Source organism: Centroberyx gerrardi, chromosome 7 (assembly GCF_048128805.1).
Source record: "Centroberyx gerrardi isolate f3 chromosome 7, fCenGer3.hap1.cur.20231027, whole genome shotgun sequence".
NCBI classification, from domain to species: domain Eukaryota; kingdom Metazoa; phylum Chordata; class Actinopteri; order Beryciformes; family Berycidae; genus Centroberyx; species Centroberyx gerrardi.
Genome location: NC_136003.1, coordinates 31,691,931 through 31,705,911, shown reverse-complemented (window position 1 = coordinate 31,705,911; position 13,981 = coordinate 31,691,931). Strand labels below are relative to the sequence as shown.

General features: G+C 41.3%; 1 protein-coding gene across 1 annotated transcript; it reads right to left on the bottom strand.

Annotated features, from left to right (window-relative positions):
• Nucleotides 1–1,849: 1,849 nt before the first annotated feature.
• LOC139916987 (protein NLRC3-like) lies at nucleotides 1,850–13,266 on the bottom strand. The gene is given in 10 exon segments (XM_078284751.1): nucleotides 1,850–4,970; nucleotides 5,221–5,267; nucleotides 5,521–5,694; nucleotides 7,950–8,123; nucleotides 8,232–10,035; nucleotides 10,943–11,168; nucleotides 11,378–11,456; nucleotides 11,784–11,900; nucleotides 12,409–12,503; nucleotides 12,805–13,266. Coding segments are annotated over 10 exon segments (3,393 nt in total). The 5' UTR covers nucleotides 12,925–13,266; the 3' UTR covers nucleotides 1,850–4,413.
• Nucleotides 13,267–13,981: the final 715 nt, after the last annotated feature.

Below are 13,981 nucleotides of genomic sequence, written 5' to 3'. Positions count from 1 at the left end.
GTCCAACCTGCACTTAATCTACCATTGGGGCATTACATATGATCAACACCATCAGGGTTGCAGTGGCTACCACTAATAATAATAGTAGATTACGTGTGTGCTTGCTGAAAAAGCTTTCTGAGAATATCTCTGTTCTCTGATTGGAAATGTTCGACCAGAGTGGATGTAGAAGTACATAAATCCTCTAATTTAACTAAAAACAGAACAACCCTGATACAAACTCAGAAGATGAAATGAAAGGTTCTCCATTCAACAATTTTCTCAAGTAAAAGCATTAAAGTATCACCAGTCAAGGTGAAAGTGAAAGTAGGCCTACATGTAAAGTGTCCTGTCTTTGTAATTTATTGCCAGGAAATGTTCCATCCTCAGTGCATTAACCTCTGTAGGTTCAGCTAAAAGGACAGTTCTGTCAAAGTTAGGTGTCTTGAAATAAAAACATTTTTAATTAACTGGTCACAATTTCTACACTTATAGTAGCCTAACAAACAAAAAAAAAAAAGATGAAATAAGAAAAAGAAGCCAGAATATTTGCTTTGAAATGTAGAGGACTCTAGCTGGGATATGCTGATAGTAGTTGAGGTATATAACTAAACATCCCACAGAGATTAAACAGATTAAACAGTTAATCTCTGTGAATTTTATCCTGTTTACTGTTGTTTTTTACTGTCAGTGTTAAATTCTGTTTCCATGGTAATAGAGTATTCTGCTGATCATATATCTATGGATTTTCTTATCGGGACATGAAAACAGTTAACGCCAATCTGACTCTGACCCAGAATGCTCTGCATGTAAACCATGGAAATAGAAGTAGACACAGATTTTCTTTTATACTAATCCTTTCCTTGTCCGTCCAGAAGGGGGAGCTACTGATCTCTGGCAGTGTTTCCTGAAACTGCCCTTACCCGAGTCTGGTAGGCTATTAAAAGTATATGTCCTACAGACTATCTATATACCTAACACAAACATTAACCAGACTACTCCTGTATAGGCATTAAAAAATCAGAATTACTGTCTGTTTACTTTCAGAGTAGAAACAGAGAGCCAAGCAACAATCTAAAGCTACAGTAAACCAGCCAACCTGCACACACGCTGTAGCCGGTACAAACCACTAGAGGGCGTCCTCACTGCACACAAAAACCAAAACCTCATTCTTAACTCTGCTCATATCCAGAAAACTGCATGATAACACTCTCACTGTCACCTCTCTACTGGCCAGGAACTATTGCTGTTGTTTTAACCTGAAATACAATTAGTATTTTTCAGATATGGTTGTAAAAAAAAATTCTGATGTAAAACCGACCTGAATTTTGAGAGGATAGGTGAAACAAGTTCCAAAATTTCATAAAATTGGGTAGAATAGGGTCGAAAAAGGCTTTACTAAGAAATTCATCATAAAGTCACTTAACATTTATTAAACCTGGGCTAGGTTAAAAAGTTAAAAAAGGTAAAATTTTAGACTCTGAATGTGTTTTGCTACATTGCTGTATGTTGTTTGTCTGTGACATTATGTTTGTCATGATGCTGCTTTATTGACCAGGTCTCCCTTTAAGAGATTGTTAGTCCATGGGAAATGAACTGGCTGAATAAAGGTTAACTTTAATTAAACGCATCACTTGAGTTGGCTGAAAATACCTTTTATGGACAGTCATGTTCCTGCCTCTACATTAAAACTCTATAGTTGTTATAGTGTTTTTCTTCACAAGTCTAGGTGCTTAACACAAATACTGTATGTGAACCTGAGTGTCTCTGACATCTTTGTTCGACAAACTTGGCAATGTAAATCAATGATGTCAAAGATTACATTTTCCTTGGTTATGAGAAGTGATGGCTTACAATTATAAGACAAAAGAACAGTTCTTTGCTTTATTCTGGGACAATTAGAATTACATATTTGAGTAAAAAAAAAAATATATTTAAAACTATTCTTGTTTGAAAAAATAAACCAATGTTTGTCTAACCTTTAATTCTGGGAAACAAACAGAAAACAAGACAGTTTAGCTTGGAGTAGTGAGATTAATACAATCCAATATACATATGAAAGATATTTTAACCTGTCGCTCATCAACAGCAACCTCTCAGACTGTATGTCCATGTTCTTGTACATGTGTGATGTTAAAATCATATTACCATACACACAGAATACACTCTATTTACAGTGACTAATGAATTATGTTTACAGTAAAAATGAGTTAAGAACCTACATGACAAAACAAACATTAATATGCTCACTTTAAGATGTAGATGTGTGTGTGTTTGGACACCCAATGGCTAAATGGACACAAACACTGTGGCTTTGGGGTCTGGTCGGACTGGCCAGACCTCAATGATCGCTGTTTCTGGCGGACTGGACTTTCTTTAGAGTTGGCACGGTCTAACTGATCCGCTCACCTGACACATACAGGGAGTCAGAGCACCAGCTAGCATCAGCTAACACCTGTAAGCCCCTTAAGGACCTACAACAACACGTGACTGGTTTAAGGTTACAGGGAAAACTAGCATGTCTTCCCTATGTTGATGATTCTGTGTCACATTCTGTATTCAAGAATACTGCAATTGATAATGACATTTTCACTGTTAATGCAAGATTACAAGTCCTTCCATTGTCCATAAGGTGGAAATTTGACTTTTTTTTTTAAAAAAAGGCATGACATAAAAAAGTATACATACAACAATACACGCATCAAATAGAAAAATAAATGAATAAATAAATACAAATACTAGCATAACTGCAACATAGTCACAGGAGCAACCACCATGTATCTGCGTACCCAAGTTACATAGTTTCATTTAGGACCTTAATCTCACTTGGGACAAAAGATTTCTTGTAAATATTCTTAATAGCTCTTGGTAGTCTATATCGTCTTCCTGGGTTAAAACTTCATATTTGTTTATGCAGTGGTGAAATAATTCATAATTCTGTGAGCTTTACCTTTTATAAGTTCTTCATACATGCTACTAAATTGCCTTTGTGGCTTCCGAATTATTTTGGATGCCATGTTCACTACTTTCTGCAACTTGTTCCTCCTCTCAATGTTCAAATTGCCATACCACATGATCATATTAAAGGATTAAATGCTTTCAGTAGGATCTTATACGTCTCCAAGATGTTTTGACTCACCCTAAAATTGTTGAGTTTGCACAGTAGATGGAGACGAGCATTTCTTAAAAATAAAATCAGTATAGCCTTGAAGATAAGAGTACTGTCAAGATATGTACGAAGATATGTGAAATCATCGATAGCCTCAAGCATTTGTCCATTGATCATCAGTGGCTGCGTTGAGTCTTTGTTCTTTTGTATGACAAGCACTTTTGTCTTACTAACATCTATTTCTAGAGCTTTCCGGGCACCAATTCTGAAGAGTTGACACATTAAAATATAGGCTCTCTCTGACAGTACCCCCTTCCTGCAGATGGACAACAAGAGACATAGCATTGGCATACTTAAACTAAAATTTTAATCAATCTTAAATTCATTTGTATAAACAGAGAAAAGCAGTGGTGATAAAACTGCCCCCTGTGGTGCTCCTGTGTTCAACATAATCTCATCTGAGACACTACCATCAACAGTAACTCTCTGAGGGTGGTCAGAGAGAAAGTGTCTGATCCAGTGGATAATGCCTCCATTAACCCTTAGATCCAGCAGTCTCTGCAGCAGACTATGTGTTTGCACGGTATCATAAGCAGAGCTAAAATCAATAAAAAGACCTGTAGATGCTTCGTTAGGGTGTTAAATAATGTTACTGTGGCATCATCTAGGGGAGATCATCTGTGCCCCTTTGGCTTTTGTATCCAAACTGTAGGTGGTCTAAGCAGCTGGATACAGAGGATGTTATGTGCCTGCTTAGGACCCTCTCCATGCATTTACACAGGATGGAGGTGAGTGCAATAAGCCTGAAACCATTAAATCCAGAAGCACCAGGCCTCGTAGGAACAGGGAACAGTGTTTGAAATTTAAATTATTACAGCCTGAAGGAAGCCTTCCGTGCAACGAAGTATCTTAAGTATCAACCTCTCGTGCCAGCTATCTCACAGCTCAGCTACAAATGTCAGCTGTTGGTGTCTATATTTCGTAGCTTGGGCAATGTTCACAGGCTAGTGGTGAGAGACCTACAACTGGCAGGAATGCCAAAGAGACAGGTGAAGGAGTTGGCAAGGTATTGCTCCATGTCAGCAATTATAGGGATTCGCCATATTTTGAGAAAGCGCTATTACTTGTGCCTTTAGAGGGCTTGTTAATATTGCCTCACAAGAAAGCATATGTCTGAAGAGTGACCACATCATTTGTTTTGTATACTGTTTATGTCTCGTGGTACACTGTTGATATGCGGACGTATTAAAATGCATGTGTGTGATCTTGTACTGAGCGATCATTTCAGTCAGCAGTGTGAGTGTTTCTCCACACAGGAGGCGACTCTACTCCTCTATCTGACACAGAGACACTGAGGAACCAAACAACTCAAAGCCAAACCCAAACCTAAACCCAAACGCAGGGTAGAGGGGTTCAGTGAATGTGGAGTGGAAGGTGTGGAGGTGGATCAGTTTGTCAGAGGAGACTCTGTAGAAGGACAGAGAGCCAGCAGGCCAGTCCAGATACACTCCTACTCTGTTAGAGTCAGAGGAGGAGATACGTATGTCTGTTGTTTTGTTATTGTGCCAGGCAGTGTAACTATTATCAGAGCAGTACAGACTCCAGGACTTGTCATTCCATCCGAGCCAGCAGTCAGCACCCCCTCCTCTCCTTCTGATTCCTCTGTACGTCACTCCTATATCGATCAATCCATTCCTCTCTACCTCCCAGTAGCAGCGCCCAGTCAGACCATTTCGACACAGCACCTGTTCCCAGTTCTCAAATCTCTCTGGGTGATCAGGATATGGCTGTTTCTCTCTCACCAGTGTCACCTCTCTGTTGTCCTCGGACAGAAAAAGGTTTCTTTGTGCTGTGTTTGGGTCCAGTGTGAGTTCACAAGCATCTGAAAGGGAGAACAAGACAGAGGGTTTTGATATAGTGAATCTGTTCTATTTATTCGTTTTTGATTTATTAACAGTTTGACTATTAGTTTCTTAACACTTTCATGAGGACACATATCAGCCATCATCATCTTTTATAGTAGGATTTGAATAAATGGATGGATCATATACTGCTGTGTAGATGGGCTTTCCATCTCAATAGTTGAATGTGTGCTGCTTTGTTTTCATGAATAAAACCAAATACACACTTACACTTCCTCAGACCTGATTTCAACCTCTGGACTCCACCATGGTCCACACTGGAGGTTGGGGGGGGGGGGGGGGGGGAGTAGTAGTTAAACAAAGCTAGATCAGTATACTGTCTTTGCTAATGGAAACATGGGCATTCAATAACCTTCCCTCTGAATGATTTTTCATGCAACATCACTCACATCCACCATTTAACATGAAACAGTATGACACAGCTTCACAGTATCTGAGATGATTATGAGGTTGCCAACTCTAACCCCTCTATAAGACATTTCCTCTTCCTGGCAGCAAGCCTCTCCATACCTGAGAGAGTCCAGTCTCCAGTGTGGATCCTCCAGTCCAGCAGAGAGCAGCTTCACTCCTGAGTCTCCTGGATGATTGTAGCTCAGGTCCAGCTCTCTCAGATGGGAGGGGTTGGAGCTCAGAGCTGAGGCCAGAGAAGCACAGCCTTCCTCTGTGAGCAGACAGCCTGACAACCTACACACACACACACACACACACACACACACACAACAGCTGCAGCGAACATACTACCGAATAGTTTGCTCTTTTATTTTTGAGGATTATTTTTGCACGCAGGGGTTTTCTGAATAAGAGATGTTAGCTCTCAGTGTTAAAACCTTTAAAAAAAAATGTTACATGCCTAATTTTCTCATTAGTACTCTCTCGCTCTGAAATTAGCTGTGCCAATGCAGTCAAACGCTAGCAAAAATGAAGTGAAGCCTGCATAGATAGTTCAGGTAGACAACTCAAGTCACGCTGCTGGACACACAACTCAACGCAATTCATATCCAACCCCCCCACCCCCTCTTGGAGGCAGAGATGTTATTTTGGATACTTCCATGTCTCTCACTGTATGTGAGTATCTAAAATAATCTCTCTGCCACACAGAGGGCATTTGAAACGCCAATGCCAGAATAAACAAGTACAGATCCTGTACAGACCCACAACGTGTGTTCAATTCTATTCACTGAAGCACTGCGGCACGGTTAAATTACCTAATTCCACTAACGTTACTTAAATACCACAAGATAACGTTAAAGTCACCTACTGTTAAAGTTTGTAGGGCAGCGAAGACGAGTTACTGTCTACAAATCCCTGTTTTCACACCGGGAGACTCTGCGGATTGAGTTCAATGCTGCTGGTCTGCTGTCTGTACATCTCCAAATTCCAGACATGACATGATGCGCACATCAGGTGCATTAGAGATCGATTTAGATCCATTTCTATACAGTAGCCTAACCAACTTTAGATTTTGTGCCTCTGACTGCATCGCACAGTCAAAAACGCCATCTAGAGGCCATCTGATGAAGCGCATCATCTCACTAAGCGTTACCTGACTGACTGACTGACTGTCTGACCTGAATTTGCCTTGTGATGCCCTCGGCTGCGCTGTGGGAAAAACGTGTACCTTCTGTTCTTAAGTCTGTTATGCACTTTTTAGTCAAATGCATGTGAAATGCTGAATGCTGTGGTTACATTTGGCACATTTAGGTTACTTGGTTCAGCCGCAGCATTCTCATTTTCCTCTAATGCCATGTCGGTGTCACCCTCTTTTTCTAACTCCTAATGCCACTTTCCCCCATTAGCGTCACCTCGCCCCGACCAGTGGCACTGTCAGTGACATTCTGGCGCTGCGCACCGATGCGCTTCTTGGCATCAGCCTTTTTATCAGATTCTTTTTTAATTTTAGTTTTATAAAGGGTCCAGTTCTCTGAGCTGGCAGATTTAACTGCTGCTGTGCTGCTACTCAACAAACTTTTTTGGTGATACCTGAACTGAGGCCACCGGCCTATCTCCATATATTGGTCCTCATTAATACATGCTATGAGACAGCATGTCTGTCTACTCGCTCAGGCTGTGGGAAATCCTTGCAGATTATGTCATTGGCGGGGATTCCCCACAGCCTGTGCATGTATTAGTGAGGACCAATGTATGGAGATAAGGTTAAAAAATGGTGACGTGTTCCTTTAAAGGAACCAGACAAATAAGCCATTTGTCCAAGCTGGCCCAGGCACACATAATATAGGCAGGTTGCACTGCCTATATGCTATATTACTAACGCTATATAAGATTTAATAAGAAAGAGATTTTGTCTGCTCAAAAGCTTATGAGGTTCATAATATGCATTAAGCTAATGAACTAACCTGCCACATAACCTGTAATTCCTTAGCCTGCTGCTACATATCAGGTGGATTAATGGGTATGCAGACTGGTCAAGATGAGGTCACATGGCTTGGTGCACTCAGCTGGAAAATAGAATACCTGGTGCTCTGTATCTGACACAGCTTTGGGGGAAAATTTGCTATTGTCACTCCCTGCTCTCCCATTTGGCTAGCTCAGGTGTATGCTCTCAGGGAGTGACAAGATCAGAGCTGAGACACCATAATGAACTTTGAATCTATATTTTGCATTCATTCTCAATCTGTTTTATGCGAGCTGTCTGGCTGAAATGAAGCGAAGCCCGCGAAGCTAGCTCAGGCAGACAATTTGAGTTCAACCCCCCTTTCAATAAGGTGGTCTATGTAAGCTGCCACTTGCTCACTCTCTCGCCTTGCCTATGCTGCTGCTACGCTGCTCAGTCTGCCAATCACTGCTGCTACAGTTATTGCTGCTGCTCACCATACCAACATTTCACCATCCTACACAGGTTAAGACTTTATTCACTGATGCTAACCTGCATGTGAACCAGGATTTAAACAGAACTGTTGAACAGATTGAGGAATACTGACCTGAGAGTTTCCAGTCTACAGTGTGGACTCCCCAGTCCAGCACAGAGCAGCTTCACTCCTGAATCCTGCAGGTCGTTGTTACTCAGGTCCAGCTCTCTCAGACTAGAGGACTGGGAGCTGAGAACTGAGGCCAGAACTTCACAGCTTCTCTCTGACAGCTTACAGCCATTCAGCCTGAAGAAGAATTAGCAATCAATAAACTTTGAAAATGCTTATATTTTAATGCAAGTAAAAATGATCACATTTAATATACTGAACCTATCCAGTTTTCTATAAACCTACAGAGATATTTTGGAGGCTTTGACCACTGGCAGCAGCCTCAGAAGACCCTCCTCTGAAGCAGAGTATTTCTTCAGGTCAAACACGTCCAGCTCTTCTTCTGATGACAGTAAGATGAAGACCAGAGCCGACCACTGAGCAGGGGAGAGTTCATCTGTGGAGAGACTTCCTGATCTCAGGTACTGTTGGATCTCCTCCACTAGAGAACGGTCATTCAGCTCATTCAGACAGTGGAACAGATTGATGCTTCTCTCTGGAGAAGGATTCTCCCTGATCTTGTCCTTGATGTATTGAACTGTTTTCTGATTGGTTTGTGAGCTACTTCCTGTCTGTGTCAGCAGGCCTCGTAGGAGAGTCTGATTGGTCTCCAGTGAAAAACCCAGGAGGAAGCGGAGGAACAAGTCCAGGTGTCCATTTGGACTCTGTAAGGCCTTGTCCACGGCACTCTGGTAGAGGTGTTTTACGTTAGATTTCTTTCTTAATAGCTTGGGCGGTGGGGAGGTTACCTGTTTTACTCTCAGGACATTGACACCAGATTTGATGAATGTCAGAGAGACATAAACAGCAGCCAGAAACTCCTGAATGCTCAGATGGACAAAGCAGAACACCTTGTCCTGGTACAGCCCACACTCCTCTTTAAAGATCTGTGTGAACACTCCTGAGTACACTGAGGCTGCTCTGATATCAATGCCACACTCTGTCAGGTCGGCTTCATAGAAGATCAGGTTGCCTTTCTCCAGCTGCTCAAAAGCCAGTTTTCCCAGAGAATGAATCATCTTCCTGGTCTCTGTATTCCAGTGTGGATCTGTCTCAGCTCTCTCATGATACTTGACATTCCCAAGTTTGGACTGAACCACCAGGAAGTGGATGTACATCTCAGTCAGGGTCTTGGGCATCTCTCCTCTCTCACTGGTTTTCAACACATGCTCCAGAACTGTAGCAGTGATCCAGCAGAAGACTGGGATGTGGCACATGATGTGGAGGCTTCGTGAAGTCTTGATGTGGGAGATGATTCTGCTGGCTAGCTGCTGATCTTTGAATCTCTTCCTGATATACTTCTCCTTCTGTGGGTCAGTGAACCCTCTCACCTCTGTCACCATGTCAACACACTCAGGAGGGATCTGATTGGCTGCTGCAGGTCGTGTGGTTATCCAGAGGCGAGCAGAGGGAAGCAGTTTCCCCTTGATGAGGTTTGTCAGCAGCACGTCCACTGAGGTCGACTCTGTAACATCAGTCCAGATCTCGTTGTTCTGGAAGTCTAGAGGAAGTCGACACTCATCCAGACCGTCAAAGATGAACACAACCTGGAACTTGTCAAACCTGCAGATTCCTGCTTCTTTGGTCTCAGTGAAGAAGTGATGAAGAAGTTCCACCAAGCTGTACTTTTTCCCTTTCATCAAATTCAGCTCTCGGAAAGTGAATGGAAATGTGAACTGTATATCCTGGTTGGCTTTGTCTTCAGCCCAGTCCAGAGTGAACTTCTGTGTTAAGACTGTTTTTCCAATGCCAGCCACTCCCTTTGTCATCAATGTTCTGATTGGTTTATCTCTTCCAGGTAAGGGTTTAAAGATATCTTCACATTTGATTGTTGTTTCTGTTCTCGCTGGTTTCCTGGATGCTGTTTCAATCTGTCTGACCTCATGTTCATCATTGACCTCTCCACTCTCTCCCTCTGTGATGTGGAGCTCTGTGTAGATCTGATTCAGAAGTGTTGGGTTTCCTGCTTTAGCAATCCCCTCAAACAGACACTGAAACTTCTTCTTCACATTAGATTTGAGTTGATGTTGGCAGATTGGAGCAAGAGTTTCTGAATGAATAAATAACAATGAGACAATGTTACAGTAAGTATGAGAAATGTAAACATTTACTGGTAAATGTATATATATTTCCCCACTCCTTTCTATTCAGCTCATCACTGATGGGTAGACGAGTAGGTCCATGCGTGTTATTTTTTAATGTAAACTGTGTTTAGCATTAATTAATAATTACCAGATTATTGTACTCATTTACCTTCCAATCTTGACTTGAATATATCTTGGCTGAAAAATGTCTATATTTACAGCAGAATTTAGAAATGTAAACATATTCCATTCTCCCATCCTTTACCCATTACATCATGTTAACCCTTGTGATATATTAATATTCTGTATGCCCCCCTTTTCCTCTCTCATTTTTAACCCAAAATCTATTTTGCATGAAGAAACAACCTGTCACGGATCAACAACTTGGGGAATAACGGTGTTTTCCTACCTCGCAGTCCAGGTATTCTGTATTTATTCAGTGTACAGCCCTGTACACTGTACAGTGCTGTATGGTTTTACTGTAAAATAAGTGGACTAGTACTGAACCACCCCTGACTCTATTTCTGCGAGAAAACAATTTTTCTCGCGAGAAAAAGAGTGCTTCATAGTTACTACAAATCATTTATTAATTTTTTTATAAAATTTGAATCAGTCTGTAACTTATTTAATAACTGTCGGGTCAAAAGTGACCCGAAGACAATCTTTGTACCCTGATGGTGTACAGCTTTTATAAAAATGTAAAAAAGGTAAATGTTTCACTTTTTCTAATTGTAAGATCACACCAGGAGAAGTCATCAAATTTCATGCAGAAAAAAAATACATTTAGGAGGTTTTCACTGCTGTTAAACTCAGAAACGGGTCATTTTTGACCCGAGGACAACACAAAGGTTAAACCAGTTAAAAGCCTCTTACTGCTCTGCAGGGAGTCAGCCAGCTCCTCCTGCTTCATTCTCCTCAGGAAGTGTAGTGTGATCTTCAGAAGTGCCTCTCTGCTCCTCCTCTGCTCTTCCTCCTCACCATCCATCACCTCCTCATCCTCCCTCTGCCTCTCTAAGCATTCTGGGTAATCTGGACTCAGAACCCTCTGGCACCTCTTCAGCTCATTCTTCACAAAAGTGACAACATTCTCTTCAAGAAGCTGAAACAAAATAAAATATATTATTATATTATGTTATAAAATAAAAAAATTAAAATTAAAATAAAATTTTCAGATGAAATCTATGGGATACAACTTAAAATCCACTTGTCATAGAATTAAATCCCATTGGTCGAAAGAGTGTAGCATGGATGACCAGGTTATTTTTCATTTGTATCTGAAATAAAATGTGTTCTTGTACATTTACAAACCATAAATATAGAGTGCAGGTCTGTTTGATGTTGCTGAGCAGACTGACCACTGGGAACCTCTGACCTCTCCTGGTGGAGTCTGTGGAGAAAGTATTATCAGGTCTCCAGATATCTCCTCCCCCTCCCTCACATCCCGCTCATTTGTTTGCATTTTTCCAAATAGTGTGATAGGTGGAGAGAAACTCAAACTTGGGGAACCGTCGCACAACTGTGTTCTGTCATGATGGATCATGGTGCAAACACAATGTGAACTCTGCTGTAAATGCTGCTCTGATTATTTGATGTAATGTTTTGAAAGACGAAACTAAATCAACAGAGTGCGAAGGGCCAGACCAAATGCTCATGACGTGTTACTTCCGGTCAGAAGCATTGGATAAAAACCAAAGCATTTGTTTTAAATTCTTGCCTTTGCTCAGTAGAGTGGTGTCTATCTCTGAAGGCAATAGGTGGCTCCATAGACTGGTCGCTCTTCATGGACACACAGCTGGGTACAGGGGAGTCTGGTCTCTCCTCCTGGATCCTGCTAGAAACAAAGGATTGATAAAACAGGGATGTGGGTCGTTAAAAAGGACAGAAAATCATGAATAAATATGCAGAGTAAAAAAAAAACTTGTGCCTAACAACGCCCCTTAGCTGTTCTAAAATCACTGTAAACCACGGCCTCGCGGGGCTTATTGCTTTTATAAAACGGTTACTACATATACCTGGCAAGGTTTCATAAAATAAACACACAGCAACAAAAAAATGCAATAATTTATTGATAACAAATAATCATTCTTCCGCCAAGCAATGTAGTTCTTCAGGGAGATTTAGCAGAATGGTTGCCAAGCAACACACAGACGCAGACACAGACAATTTGTTTGGCGCAGTAATACTGATGTGATGCGGTCACAGGTGTGTGTTTATAGAGTATTTTAAAACGGCTTTGAACGCAGCTCAGCCAATCATAATCAAGGACCGGAACTATCCGTTTTATAAGATTATTCAAAATATATACAATGTTACGTGTTTTAATTCTAATAACAACTTACTTTTGGTCAAACTCTTCTTTAAAATTAATATCGATATCCTTCGACCAGTCACTCTTCATGGACACACAGCTGGGTTCAGGGGAGTCTGGTCTCTCCTGCTGGACTCTAGTAGAAATACAGGAAGGATCACCACTATTTTAAAATACATTTTTAGTGGATGTTAAGACATTTTTTGTCATCTATTGGATACATTTCACCTCTGTTCAGTAGAGTGATTTCCATCTCTAAAGTTTAAGGGCTCAAAAATAGAGTGGTCACTCTTCATGGACACACAGCTGGGTTCAGGGGAGTCTGGTCTCTCCTGCTGGACTGGGCTTCAACACAACAGAGAGAGACCTTTTACTACTGAATAATAATGTTGTAATGATTTCACTGCTGAGCTCTGAGATGGTGAACAGTCACGGACAGTTAGAGATCCTCATCTTACCTCTCAGCTTTGGTCCGGCTGCCATGTTCCCCAGACAGAGTGGTTTTAGAGGGAGGGAGCCCCTCCTCTCTCTCCTCAGACTGACTCATAGTAGAGAGTACAACTTTACAGAAACTGTGTTAGTTGGACTGATTCATTACAACAAGGTTTCCATTACATAATATATCACGCCGACTTCAAGGGCTGTGATCATTCCTGTCAGTTGTCAGTCGGTATAAACCTCAAACGTGTAGGCGGTGCCCTGAATAAACATATTCAGAAAGCAACACGATTACTAGCCAACTACTTAGATTACATTTACAATTAACACTCACTGACACCGTTACAAGAGTGTCGAGTTAGGCCGCTATGTTTTGAATCTATGCAGCGGGTTGACGCCTTTAATGGGAGATTTCCGCTTTTCTTTTATCGGCTAATAAGCCGACAAGGGAACAGAGTGATAAAACATATGCTGAGATACACTCGTCGTTGTAGTATCAAAAAACTGGAACTGCCACGCAAAGTGTTGGTTACAGTAGCCTACCTTTTGTTGTTAAATAATCTGCGTCATGCCATGCAGTGTGGTGCCGCCCCCTCGTGCACCACCGTCCCTCGTGTGATTAACATTTTTTCCACTAGATGGCGGATCGACTGCACACTTGAACCACGTGCCTTTATTTCATTCTGCAGCAACTTGGGTCTGCACAGTGTTGGACAGAGGGGTACAGCTTGGTACTAAAACCAATTAAATTCTGTCTTGCAGTAATGTTTTTGATAACCTGAAGATTCATATTTTGTCTTGGCCACAATAATGTATTTAAGCCTTTTTTTTAATGTAAGGCCTCTTTTATTGCTCACCGTTGGTTATCCAGAGCCAGGCGAGCATGTTTTAGCCTAGTTTGTGAAGTAGCCTAACAAAAATAACTTCCTCGATTTTTTGTCAATACTTTTTTTTTTAATTAACAAGTTAAATGCTATTTCCTGAACGTCTTTTTGATATGCACACAGGCTAAGTTTGCTTGCAATTGTTCTTTTACTTTTGTTCAGTTTTTACAGCTCATCTCCCATAGGGCGAGTTTCTGTGTTCAAAGTCACAAGCCTGTCTGAAACACAACAAGCAATCCAATACAAGGAGAAAGCAGGGAGGTAAGAGCCAAGGTGTATGGA